We start from the raw sequence: 13,305 nt of genomic DNA on the forward strand, positions 1-13,305 counted from the left end.
AACTGTTCATTACGTGTAAATGCACTTATGGCCTTGTATGACAGTAAATGTTTCACTTTCTTATCTTTTTGATGTGGGCCGCGGGCCGGCGGGCCAGACGACATGAAAACAGTCAGACAAAGGACCGTAAAAGAGGCCGACTGAGGTCCGCCATCTCGTTAGACCGCCGCCGCCGCCGCTTGACTTTTGCACTCGCGTCCAAGTAATTGCGGGGCCGTCTTGTGAGAGTAACGATTCCAGCGCCGAGCCGCGCCTAACAAGATTTGGACGAGGCGCGTTTTATGGAGCAGAGACAATTGGCAACACATGAAAATTCCAAATGAGTTTTATTTGCTTTTTTTTTGTGTGGGGGAGGCTAACATTTCAAAGAAATGAAAACAGGACAAAATTTCAGCCTGCGGGCCTGTGGTTCGACTACTGGGAGAAGCAATTTTGAAGCGATTGATATCGGGACAAGGTGCAACATTTCATAAAAGAAAAGCATTTTATAAAATAAATCCTGATTTTAAGTTGACAAAACAATATCTTTGAAGGTTTGCATGAATGTGCTGGTTCCGGCCCCTGGGCCGCAGCTTTGACACCCGCGAGCTCAACGAAAACAAATGAAGACACAAAGGAAGGCTATCAATCTTCTTGGCAAACATGACAAGTTCAACACTGTGCCGCGCGCGTATTGGCTTCTCCTTAACTACGTACACTGTATATGGCTTAGTAGGTAAACAGGTCCGTACAAACGATGCTACACTCATTAATTGGCGACGACAACAAAACGGCTAAAATGTAAACAATAGACATTTGATTTCAACGCTACTTACACAAAAGGGAGGAAACTTTCCAATACAAGGATTTCAACTACTTCCATCTTATACGTTTAAAAAAGAAACATAAGGCCGTAACAGCTTCCGCTGGGGGTAGTAATGCACTTTCATTAGGTTTTTTTTTAACCCCCCCAATATGAAACAGGAGTGCAAGAAGGGTGGGGGGGCATGTCTCGTCGTCTGTGCAAAATGTGCTCGAAAGCAAAGTGTCGGTGTGGCGAGAGTTCCGCGTATAACCGCACCCGGGCTTGGGGGCGGGGTCCTCGCTGATGATTATTTTTTTTCTCCCCCAATTCTGACAAGGCACAGAAGAGAAAAAGGGCTTGCGGGTTGCATCTTCAGTCAGGTCTCAATATTGGATACTTGGGTAAGAATTCTATAAGAATCACCTGCACACACACACACACACACAAGGAAATGATGTTATTTTCATTTGATCGCACCTCACATCCTGATTGTTAACAGTCTTAAGTTGTGACAGATCAAAATTGTGTTGTTCATGACAATGCACATATATTCAAATAAAATACAATAAATATGAAATAAATACATGCAAATACAAAATGTTTTGCAAAAAAATAATTCACAAAAAGTTGCTTCGTGTTCCAATTCATTTGCTCTTAACTTGAAAACTGTCATTAAAAAGCATTCAGTTCAGTAGGCAGATACCAGTAGAAACCCTGTCCAAATCCCCCAGCTCACAGATCACAGGTGTCAAAACTCAAGGCCCGGTGGCCAAATCAGGCCTGCCACATCATTTTAGAAGGCCCCGCGAAATGCTAATTAGGGCTACAAGTTTCAGACTCCAATATCAAATTTGCAAGTTGTTGTCACCTTCAAAAAAAAAAGGTTTTGGGGAAGTAACATTTTTTTGTTCTTCATTCCTCTTTGGAACCAGTTTTTACTGGCCTGGGGAAATATGTTATCCTATTTCAAATTGATTTGAATTGATGGCCCTTCATCAGAAGCTCGAGGTAGAATTTGGCCCGCCATTAAAGTAGATTTGACACCCCTGGACTAGTAGATGCTGCGCTACTACTTACATATTCCATCATGTTGCTGCTCTCACATTTTCTTTTGCTCAGCTTCCAGTGCAGGCCCAGCTGAACACAAAAGACCACATCAATAGACAGTAAACACACACACACACACACACACACACACACACACACACACACAGCAGGGCTGTCTGCGGTGTGTGGGGTCAAACTGTGGCCAGACATGCCAAAGGGCTTTTCTTTAATGCGCGCACAACAGACAGACAGACAGATGAAGAGGGAAAGAGGACTGGGCAATAAATCGCTTGTCGCTTTAAAAATCCACAATTTCAAAGTTGGAGAAATTGTATTGAGATTTTGCACGAGTGATGTGAGGTTTGCAAGAGTTACTAAATACTCCCTTGTGCCATTTATCAAATTAGATAAAAGCTACAAATGGCTATTTATTCATTCATTTACAACGTGATTTCTGGGCGTAGCCAGAAACGGAAGTCCAATCAGCATTTAGCAGGAGGCCGAAAATGATGCGGCGGGCCGGATCTGGCCCCCGAGCCTCGAGTTATACACCGGTGCTTTAAATAAACATTTGTTTTTCTTAAATCGCCTAGAGTGACCGGGAAAAAAAAATAAATCAATTTTGGGGCGATTATCACCCAACCCTGAGAGAGAGTGAGACAAGACAGGGAGAGACAGAAACGGGAAGCAAAACATGGGAGACAAACAGACCAAAGAAAAAAAAAAAAACTTGCCACAGAAAAAGTCTAGAATCCCGAGAGGACCAAAATAGATAAGAGAGACAAAGGGACAGTCGAGGCATGAGGAGAAAGACAGTTCCAGAGAGACAGCCGGATAAAGACAACGATGGACACAAATTGAGGCAGGAAGAGGAAGACCATTCCAGTTAGCTACCTTGTGGTACAATCGGTTGTTCTCCCATTCTAAGAGCTTGTGAACGGACCTCCTCGTCTGCGGTAGGCCGGAAGAGCAATGAGGCGGGAAAGCGAATCGGGGGCCACGCCGGGCTTTTGGGGGCCACTCACCCTCTTGTTGAGACATATGACGGGCCACAGGCTGCAGCCGGCCGTGCAGCAGCAGCACAGGCAGCCGCACAGCAGCCACTTGACGTTGACCGGCACGCTCTTCCTCAGGCAGGCGTTGACGCGGCCCACGCTGCTGCGGAACTCCTCCGGCGCCACCTGGGACCCCGCAAAAAGTCTTGCCTCACAAATTGATAACAAAATAAAGCGAAGGAGTCTCCGAAAAACCCAATTTAGCGGTAGGGTGCATCGTGTTCCAATCCATTTGCCCTGAATTTGAAAAGAAAGCAACTCTTGCTGCCGCGGCATGAAAAGTATTTGAAAAAAAAAATGTTTTTGAGAACCGCAAGACGCCCAAAAGCGTTGTGCAGGATGAGGGACCAACACACCCGATTTGAATCGGGGTCTGAAGGTTTTCAGACCCTGATTCAAATCAGGTGTGTCGGTCGAGGGGAAACACGGAAAAGGAGACCGGACAGTGGGTTTCGAGGACCGAACGTGGTCACCCTCGGGCTCGGCGACCGATATCGTTTCCGCTTTTCTTGTGCGACGAGTGCCAGACGCACCGCTCGACATTGGGAAACGATATGAGGAGATGTTGACTGAAGTGCTACGTAGATGCGATCTTCGCCTTGCCTCAAAGGGCCAGATAAGCGGCAGAAGCGCGGCCCGTGGCCGCGGCAGGCGGGCGGGCGGGCGGGCCGGCCAGCGCCGGGGCTGAATGGACGCTCATTCCTGGCCCCGAGTCCGTCCGCCATAAAAGGGGGTCGTAATCTTTTATGACAGGATGCAAAGGTCTCTTCGCAAACAAGCAAAGAGCCGGGAATAAAGGCCAGCGGGGCCCGATGCGCACCCTTCAATCATCATAATGGCCGGCTCGTCCATCACATGTCGGCCCCGCTCACAATGGCCGAGGTGCGCTTTATGGCCCCGCACTTCCCTCGGCCCCGCGCGCCGCCCTGCAGCCCTTTTGTGCTCCTGCGTCCGACCCAGGAAGCGGGGCCCTTTTCTTCTGGCCGCCGCATTATTTCGTCACCTGGAGTCGGACGCCGCCGCCGGCTCGGCCCCCGCCTCCTCACGCGCACCATCCCCCTGGCGGCGGCGGCTTACTCATTGACGGGGCCCGCCTGCCCGTGCCGCGGGGACCCCTGAATGGGCCGGGCCTTTTCAAAGTTCGACCGCAAGCGAGTGGAAAATGCAAGAAAAGTCCAAACGCGCAGATGTACCTTTCCCGTGAGAATGGACGGGAACTCGCTATCAAATCTGTTGCTGAGCCCGAACCTGCACACACACAAACAATATAAACACACCTTGAAATGGATTTTTGAGAGTGACAACAACATTCTTTGTATTGTATAAATACACTGGCCGCAATTTTCAGAGCGCTCCGGTGTCATGAAAAAAGTCAAGAGAAAATACCGGTAAATACATACAATTTAAGAAAAGTTTTATAAGTATTCAGTACACAGCAAAAAATGTTCTCTACATGGGGTCATCTATTAAAAATACCATTATATAAATATACGGTAAATAGTATTCATAAGTGCCTTTATACATGCATTTATTACAATTAAACGTGAATGAAAATATTCCAATATTAAATATTCCTCGTCTGAAAAAGAAAGTAAAAAATGTAGAGGTTTATTTCCAAATGAGATGATTTAAATCTTGTCAACTAATTATAACATTAAATACAGTATTAGTATTCATTGAATACCTCTTATTAAAAGATAGCTTTATTCAAACTTTCAACTTTAAAATATGAGTATAAACAATCAGACTATAAAAATGTCAAAAACTTAATTAACAACACATTATAAAAAACTTTCTGGATTTTAGAAATAATACGTTAATTAGGGTAAAAAAATAAAATAAAATGCCGTACATCTGTTTCTAAGCCTTTGGATGGGAGGCTTCGATAGATAGCATTTAGGGTAGTAACCGATGACGTCACGTTAAAACCGTAAATACACAACGTTGGAGCGGCGTGAGATCCATCAGCGACGTCAATCACGCTTGTCCGCCGCTAATAACGTCAACTTGACGTCGAAGTTCGACGTGCTGACAAAGTGTCGGCGAGCTCGCTGACGTCAATATGTACGACGGCGTTCTCGGCCGGCTGGACCGCACCGTAGAGCTGCGGCAGCTTTTTGGTTGCCATGGTGACGCCAGGTGCTGGAGACGCTCGCTTGGTGTCGTAACAAAATCCCGAGGTACATTTCTTGTTTACCAAGTGAGCTAGTTAGCTACCTAGCCGCTACACAAGCTACAAGACGCCCCCCCAAAAAACCCTAAACACAACACAATGACAAACCTACGCAAAGAACGTACACCCAAAACTTACACCGTGATGTGTCCGGCACCGCGCAACACAACGGGATCCGGACAGTATTTGGATAAGCGCTCCTCGATGACGACACGCTCGTCTTCGTCGTCGTCGTCGTCTTCCAACTCGTAAATGGTATCAAAGTCCGCCATGTTGGAGCAGCGAGGCGTGACGTCACTCGCGGAGCCGCGCACGCAAGAGCGTGAGCGCGCACACGAGAGGACATACTGAGCATAAAATAACGTTCACATATTGGCATGTCAAAAACAAAGAAAAAAACAATATAAAATTGGCATTTCCCGATTTTCGTGAATGTAGACAAGATTTTTATAGCATGCGTGTTTGTTTTTCCGTAACATCGGTCTGGTTTGCCTGAGATGCTCATAAATAATCCCAAGTGCTTTGACCCTCTTGACCCAAGAACACCATTTACAATGATGAATATTTCTTCAACACATTTATTGTATGGTGCTTGCAAGGTGCAGGATGCAATAGACTTAACTGGGCCTAATTTATTTGGCATGCTCATATTTTATGGCAGGGGTGTCAAACAAACGGTTCTGGTGTGTAATCTAGCCTGCAAAATAATTTTGGAACGTAAAATAAAATTCATCTGATTTATATTTTCAATGAATGAAAAATGTTTTATGATTAATAGTAATGTTTTACGATTATACTATTTTGGACACATTCTGTCAAAGCAAATGACATCGCATTGTTTTATCGGCTCAGGGTTTGGCCTGCAAACGGGTTTAATCCAGCCCACCAGATGATTTTGTAAAATATAAAAATTACCAGAATTTTAATTAATAGTATAAACGTAAGTACTACATTTGTGCTATATGCTATATGTAAGATCACCTCTTTTATTGTGTCTCTCATGACAATGCGCGTCCGTACATACCTTGGCGAAATAAAGGCATACAATTTTTGCCAAGGAATCGCTGTGACACTATTTAGAAAGTCCTTTATCGTCCAATTGATTTGTGGACAATTCAAAACTTGAAATGTGTTATGATTAATAACAATGTGGTACAAAGACATTTTCAAAGTATTCTAGACTTATAAACAAGTAATAAATGCCATAAATTTTATTTTTTCTGAAAAAAAAAAATCGGTAGTGAAAGGGTTAAACATGCGTCCTAACATAATTATTTTTTTGAATGACTCAACTCCAAAAATGCAGCCAAAAATTCTTTTATATACATTGTCAACATTGCCATAATACACCATTCTATACTATTATCATCAACATTTTTTTTTTACACTTAAAAATTTATAACATGATTATTCCCTGAGTTTTTTTTTTCCAATTTTTTTTATTCACATCCAAAAACATCACATCCAAGAAACAAAATAATATCGTGTTAAAATTTCCAAAGAATGTCAAGCTTGAGAAATTGGAATCCCCAAATCTCTTTCTGATTGTCCTAAGTTAGTGGAACTATTGTAGACAAAAAAAAAAAAAAAAAAGAGGTCAAGCGTGTTTGTGTGAAGAGTCCCGCCGCAGCGTGTCGGAGTGCTCCGTTTGGTTGGGCGCGCGCGGCGCCGCGTCACTGGCTGACAGTCACTTGCTGTATATTCCTGATGGACGGCAACGTGCTCATGGCCTGTGCTGAGGGGGGCTGCGGGTGGGGGTGGGGGTGGGGGTGAGGGTGGGGGTGGGAGTGGGGATGCGGGAGAGGATGCGGGTGAGGGTACATGCCGCCGTGGATGTCCGTGGGACTGAGCGAGCCCGGGACCGGCAGGGGGCTGACGGAACCGGGGTCGCTGTGGACAGAGCCCCCGCTGCCGTCCGACTGGCCCATCTTCTTCTTGATCAGCTTGCGCTCCTTGGCGCGCCGGTTCTGGAACCAGATCTTCACCTGCGCGCCGCGCGCATGCGGAGACGTCAGAACACAATAATAAATAATATTTATTTTTGGATTATTTTGCGAGCGTATGTGTACTTAAGTTTAGTTTGGGGTCATGCGACGTGCTTCCTGTGTGATGTAATTGCTAAAGCGCTAAGGATGTGCTTACAATGCTAACGTAAGACGCAACAGCCCAAAGTGGTATGTTACGTTTTTACGTGAATACGTGCAATGTTAGACGTAGCTAATGTGATGTTGGTTAGTTCTACGGTGTGAATTGTTGGTGCTAAGTGTGGATGTATTTTTATATACATACATATTAATAAATCATAAAAATGCATGATAAACTACTGAATACGGTAGACATGACGGGCTGTGATAAATTATGACATGGCAGTCATGTTGCCGCAAGTTCTGGCGCCTCATGTCAAAAATGTTGCCTTTGGTATCTTGAATTTTCCGTGGTTACTAGAGGCAATGTTTTTCTGCCGGGGCGTTTCGAAAGCAGAATTTTTGGTAAGTAGAGGTACCGCCGTGATGACATGTATTTGTTTGCACCTGTCTCTCGGACAGGCCGAGGTTGACGGCCAGCTCGGCTTTCCTCCGGATGGTGATGTATCTGTTGAAGTGGAACTCCTTCTCCAGCTCCAGCCGCTGGTGGTCCGTGTACACCACTCGGTACTTCTCCTTCGTTCTTGTCTTCCCTTTGGCCGGACGTGTCCAAACCAAAAAGGTAAAAACATGCACTTGTGCTTAACAATCACAATCTTTTCAGTCTGCCATTCTGTCCAATATGGCTTCATAACAACGGGGTCAAACATAGGGCCCGCGGGCCGATTCTGGCCCACCGACAAGATTCATTCGACCCACGAGGTGATTTTAGGAAAGTATCAAAATAAGCAGAATTCTTGAAATGCTTTATGATTAATAGTAATGTTGATGTTTTATGATCAATGGTGATGAAAAATGAATCTGAAGTTGCTGCTTTATTTGGGTTCATTGGTCCGGCCCACTTGAGAATGGATTTTCCTCTACGCGGCCCTGGTTATGTGCGATATTCTGGAAAACAATAAACGTTCACGTTGAGACGTGTCTGAGACGGTCACGCTTTTTGTTACGAGCCGAGCGACCCTCCCGAGAAGAAAAGAGTGATGCGGCCCTCGGACGAAAACGTTTGGGGACCCTTCTTTTAGACCGTCAAACAAAGTTTATGACGGGGGCGACTTGCCATCCGGATTTCACTTTGATTTTTGTGACTGGCGTTCGGCTGTCGGATGTTTGTCAAGTGATCAGATCTGCGCCGGGGAAGACGCGAGCCAGGCGGGTCCGGTCGGACCAGAAACGGGGGCGCGCCCGCGGCGGCCCTATCAGCCCTCGGCATCAAATCCGCATCTGGCCCCTGTGCTCTTCACATATGCAAACGGGGGCCGGGCTTTGAAGTGGACCTGCGGGCCACGCGCCAGCCCTTTCTCAAAACAGTCAAGCTGGCTTCTTACATGCTTCACATTTCGCTTTTGTTTGCCGCAGACGTTTGGAATCCCTCGCGTGTCGAGCGCCAAAAGCCATTGGTTCTTCCCCGCTCGAGTCTGCAATAAAACCATTAGAGGCATTTCAAGCGCTTCTGACCCTAACCCTTCAACAAAACAAAGTTTGATAGATTGGGGCCCCTGTCCATCTGAGGGCCCTGGACTAGTGGCTCTGGAATACGGGACCATTTAGTGCGGGGGTGTCAAACTCCTGTAATCTTGCAGGCCGCTCTATTCCCAAGTGAGCGGGACCAATAAAATTATGCTATATATTTATAGAACTTTAAAACAACAACATTTATAGTATTATCTTTAAATACTGCCCAAAATAGTCTGACATCACTATTCATCATAAATTATTAACGATATTCAAGATTGCTAATAATCATGAAACAGTTCAAAAAGCTTTATACTTTACAAAATCATTTCGCGGGCCGGATTAAACTCGCTCACGGGCCAGAACCGGCCCGCGGGCCGTACGTTTGATACCACTTAAGAGGGTGTGTCAAATTTGGCCAGGGTTTCGGGAAATCTAATTGAATATTTTCTTTTCTTTTTTATTTAAATGTTTGAATTTCTAGTACAAAAATGAACTAAAGGCTCAATTGTCCAAATGCTTAACGTTTCATTTACTTGTCGTATGGTTTCATTGAATTTCCCGTCTGAGAAAATGGATGAACGGGATGAATCTTTGATTAAAAGCGTCGCGTGCCTACGTCACGAGTACGTCACGATGACTGCATATCAAAGTGTGGCGAATTGCGAGGCGAAAAGCCAGACAGGACGTGGAACCACGTGACTCGCTCAAAACTTGTTCGGTCTTCCAGCCACCTCCGGGCACGCGCGCGCACGCGCGTTCCCATGGCTGTCGTCACTATATGCTGATTGATATCTGTATTCACGATTTGTCTTGGCCGACTTTTTGCTGCTCTTCAAACGAAAAGATAATAACGAGTCATTAGATGTCAAAAACGCAATAAAAACGTGCGTGAAAATTAAGTCTATTTTTTAAATTATATTTCAACATTCAAGATTAAAAAAAAAAAACAATAAGGATACGTGCGTCAGAGTATTCTTGACTTTTTTTTATTAACACTTAAAAATCAAAACGTTTATGTAAACTATTTCAAGGAGTTCAATTTAATAATACTAACACGTTGTATTTTTTGACGTATTCACTTCGATTTTAAATCAGTTTATAATAGAAAAAAACAAACGTATAAAAAGTTGATCCTACATCTTGATTTATTCACAGTTACTCGTTATTGGAATTTCATTTTACATCCTTACAGTAACGGGCAAAAACTTTATTCGACATTTTGTTTTGTTCTCAGTAACTCAATTAAGAAATGATGTCATGTGGTTTTTTTTTCCGTTTGTAAATACTGTAATGTAATTTTGAAATAATTTATCCTCATTTTCTATTTATTTATAAATAGAATAAGAAGCTAGCTATTCAATCTTTTAGGATAAATTACAGTATATCGTTTGCACAATAATGTATTTAACCAATAGATTAACGAGATAGAAATACATAAAAAAATTACGCCAAGTCAAACAGTTAATGATATTTTATATTTGAAATTTCATTCCTTATGAGTTCACACAAACTTAAAAAGGTGTATTCTAGTAGTTAGTCAAGTAGTTAGTCTTGTAGCACATTTTTATTAAAACAAGTCAACTTTCACTGCAACCATGAGGAATTTGAATGCCAAGCAATTTAGGCAAAATTATAAATAGACCAATGAACTCCCAATCAATCACCAAGAGGGAGATATTTTTTTTATTTAGTCGTTTAAAAAATGACATCTAAAAATATGTCCTTTTTTGTAATACTTACTTTCAAATATTTGAAATGCTTGTCGTGATTTTTTATCTTCTACAAGTAACATTCACTAGTTGATTAATTTGAGCAAATTTGCATTCTGGAAGATTGTATATTTGAATTTGGGCCTACATACAACATAAATATACTGTACAATGTTTATTATAATGAACAGTCTGGACACAAAAACGGATGTCATATCAAGAGTGTCAAGCAGACGATTAAATCATTTTTGAGGATGCACATATGCTATATGTTGAATGTAAAATGCACATCTAGTTTTATTTAAGGCCTAAAAAACACTTTTTAGGCAGAAAAAAACCTTTTGGGAATGAAATAGGGTTCTTATAAGCACGGTTAGAAGTTTATAAAAAAACATGCTTATTCTATATCGTCAAACTAAAAACTATTTGTAGCATATCCTGTTAAGAATATACGGTTGAATAAGGGGGCTATTAGGAAGCAAATGTGGATCTTTTTCCCATTGAAATACATTTGAAAAATTGAAAATGCAAGAATGAAAATAACCCCAAGAAAGCGTGTGAAAGAGCACGTGCTAATAAACTAAAATGGCATGCACGTTCGGGGCCCTTTTAGCAACCAAATAAGGTTTCTCTGACTCCTAGGTTTTTCTTTTTATCAAAAGCTGTATTTTACATTATTAATTGGGCAGGGTACCCTGTTTAATTCCGGATTGTGACTATTTATACGCACAAAAGAGTGTTAATGGCACTTTGAATATAAGGCAAATACTGTATATCCTAAAGGTTTCTCTGTATTTTATCATATATGAATGCATGGATTAGGGTACCATATTTGGTTATAGAATGTGACTTTTTTTAAAAATATATACAAAGGAGTGTAAAGGGTGTAAAGTCCTAATGCTTTCTCTCTTATTAAAGGCTGTATTTTACAATATTAATGTGTGAATATTCGGTTCCACAATGTGATTTTTTAAAAATATAAATACACAAATGAGTGTAAAGTCAGGCAAAGAAGCACATCCGAAAAGTGTCTCTCTTATTGAAGGCTTACATTATTAATAGAGCAAGGTAACATATTTAGTTCCAATTTTTTTTATTTATATACACAAATGAGTGTAAAAAGAACCATATTTGTTTCCTATTTCTCTCCTATGAAAGACTTTTAAATTATTAGTGGAGCAGGTTATCAAGTTTGGCTCCACATTTATTTGTAACCTAAATAAAACAAAGAAGCTCATTTTTTTCCTTCTTTTACTAAAGCTGACATTTTACATTAAGGCAATTTGGTTCCACAGTCATTTTTAAAGGACTTTAAATGACACACTTAATAGCCCAATAAACCATATTTGGCCACTAAAACGTATTCCTCTCGTTAAAAATGTATTTTGCATTTTTTTAAACAACGATTAAATTGAATTCCTGAGAGCCATGTCCCCTCTAATTAAAATAGAATTTGACATTCTTTCTATGGAGGGGTGTCATATTTGCTTCCGCATTGTGGCTTTTACTAAAAATGACACTTTATGTCATATACTTTGCCGATATTAGGGCTGAGTGTTGAATGAAATTCTTTTATTACATAGAAGTCACGGTGCAGGGGCAAATCGGGTACTCGGCTGTGTCATTTAGTAGGAGCTACATTTTTTTAGGAAGCGTTCTTTGACTTGTTTTGAATGCTAAAAAAACGCATATTGATAAATTGTCATGCGTCCAGGGGTGTCCGGTAATTTGCATGTTTTCGAGGTTTCTTGGCCTGACACATCTGATTGAAATGATCAGGTCGTCAGCGGGCTCAGCAGAAGCCTGATGATGATCATTTGAATCAGGTGTGTCAGGCCAAGAAACTTTGAAATCATGCAGGAGAGCGGCCCTCGAGGACCGACTTTAAAGGAGCAATGTTGCAGAGTGTAACTTTATTGCTCAGCATTTTCAAGCGACAACGTTTTGAAATAGTCATCGAAAAATATGTTATCGAAAGTATTCCGGCGCCGAGGGGGTCATGAGTGCAAACTTATCTGCGATCATTAGTATTTTGCGGCATGATTTGCCCTCTGCCTCTGTGCGGTCCCTCGACTGAATTTTTTTTTTTTTTGCATGCACGCACGCACGCATGTGCGAGCGTCTCACCTGTGGAGGAGGACTGCGCGGTTTTGCTCATCCACTGGTAGGAGTTGCGACGTTCCCGGTCGGGCGACAAATGCGCGCCCCCGCCGCCGCCGCCGCCGTTGCCGTTGCCGCCGGCGTCGTCGGCGGGCGGCGGCGGCTGCAGGAGGGCGGCGGCCGCGGCGGCCGGCGGCGGCGGGTGCATGTGGGCGTAGTCCGGCGAGCAGTAGGACACCTGCGCGGGCGACGAGTTGTTGACGGGGGTGGCCAGGGGGTTGGGGGGCACCATGCCGTAGGCGCTCCAGTCCTCCCGGGACGCCGCGTAGGCCGACGGCCCCCAGCCGCCCGCGGCCGCCGCCGCAGCCGCCGCCGAGGCCTGCCCGTGGCCGCCGTGCGAGTCCACGTTGGCCTGCACGTGATGCGGGTATCCGCCGAAGTCGGGGTACTGCGGGGACGGCACGAAATTCTGCGGGGGCAGGCTGAGGCCGGAGCGCCGCACGGGGCCTTGGTGGTACATGCCGCTCTCTTTATCCAGGAGGTAGCCCACGTACATGGCTTGCGTGGACGCTCGCGCGATTTCGGGGGAGGGGGGGGACGCTCGACTGGCCGCGGACGGCTCTAGGAGCGCATGCTTGAAAAGCACAACAAAAAAAGCACAACAAAAAAAGCCGAGAATCCTGGTGAAACGGTCCTCCGGAATGGGGGTCCCCCCTTGAGTGTGACTTGCTCGCCGGCCTTCTCACATCATGTGCTTGACAAGACGAGATGCAGCCTCTCAAAAAAAAAAAAAAAAAGTACGCGAGGCAGCCGCCCTGACGTCAACCCCTTTTCGCAT

At 43.8% G+C, this 13,305-nt stretch overlaps 2 protein-coding genes across 3 annotated transcripts; both read right to left on the minus strand.

Moving 5' to 3' along the window:
- Window positions 1–309: 309 nt before the first annotated feature.
- On the minus strand, window positions 310–5,357 carry chic1 (cysteine-rich hydrophobic domain 1). Its single transcript, XM_088431748.1, has 6 exons — window positions 5,198–5,357; window positions 4,080–4,134; window positions 2,857–3,012; window positions 2,726–2,782; window positions 1,862–1,921; window positions 310–1,207 (listed from the first exon to the last, which is right to left on the minus strand). The coding sequence occupies exons 1-6, from the start codon at window positions 5,329–5,331 to the stop codon at window positions 1,157–1,159; spliced, it is 513 nt and encodes a 170-aa protein (XP_088287874.1). The 5' UTR covers window positions 5,332–5,357; the 3' UTR covers window positions 310–1,156.
- Window positions 5,358–6,732: 1,375 nt separating this feature from the next.
- On the minus strand, window positions 6,733–13,023 carry cdx4 (caudal type homeobox 4). 2 transcript variants are annotated; one of them, XM_088431747.1, is made up of 4 exons: window positions 12,495–13,023; window positions 7,591–7,736; window positions 6,873–7,044; window positions 6,733–6,794 (listed from the first exon to the last, which is right to left on the minus strand). In XM_088431747.1, the coding sequence occupies exons 1-4, from the start codon at window positions 13,021–13,023 to the stop codon at window positions 6,733–6,735; spliced, it is 909 nt and encodes a 302-aa protein (XP_088287873.1). The 2 variants fall into 2 exon arrangements, with proteins under 2 accessions (XP_088287873.1, XP_088287872.1); XM_088431746.1 differs by having other exon boundaries at window positions 6,733–7,044.
- Window positions 13,024–13,305: the final 282 nt, after the last annotated feature.

The sequence above is a fragment of the Hippichthys cyanospilos genome, chromosome 13 (assembly GCF_059441005.1).
Source record: "Hippichthys cyanospilos isolate Australia breed blue-spotted pipefish chromosome 13, RoL_Hcya_1.0, whole genome shotgun sequence".
NCBI lineage: Eukaryota > Metazoa > Chordata > Actinopteri > Syngnathiformes > Syngnathidae > Hippichthys > Hippichthys cyanospilos.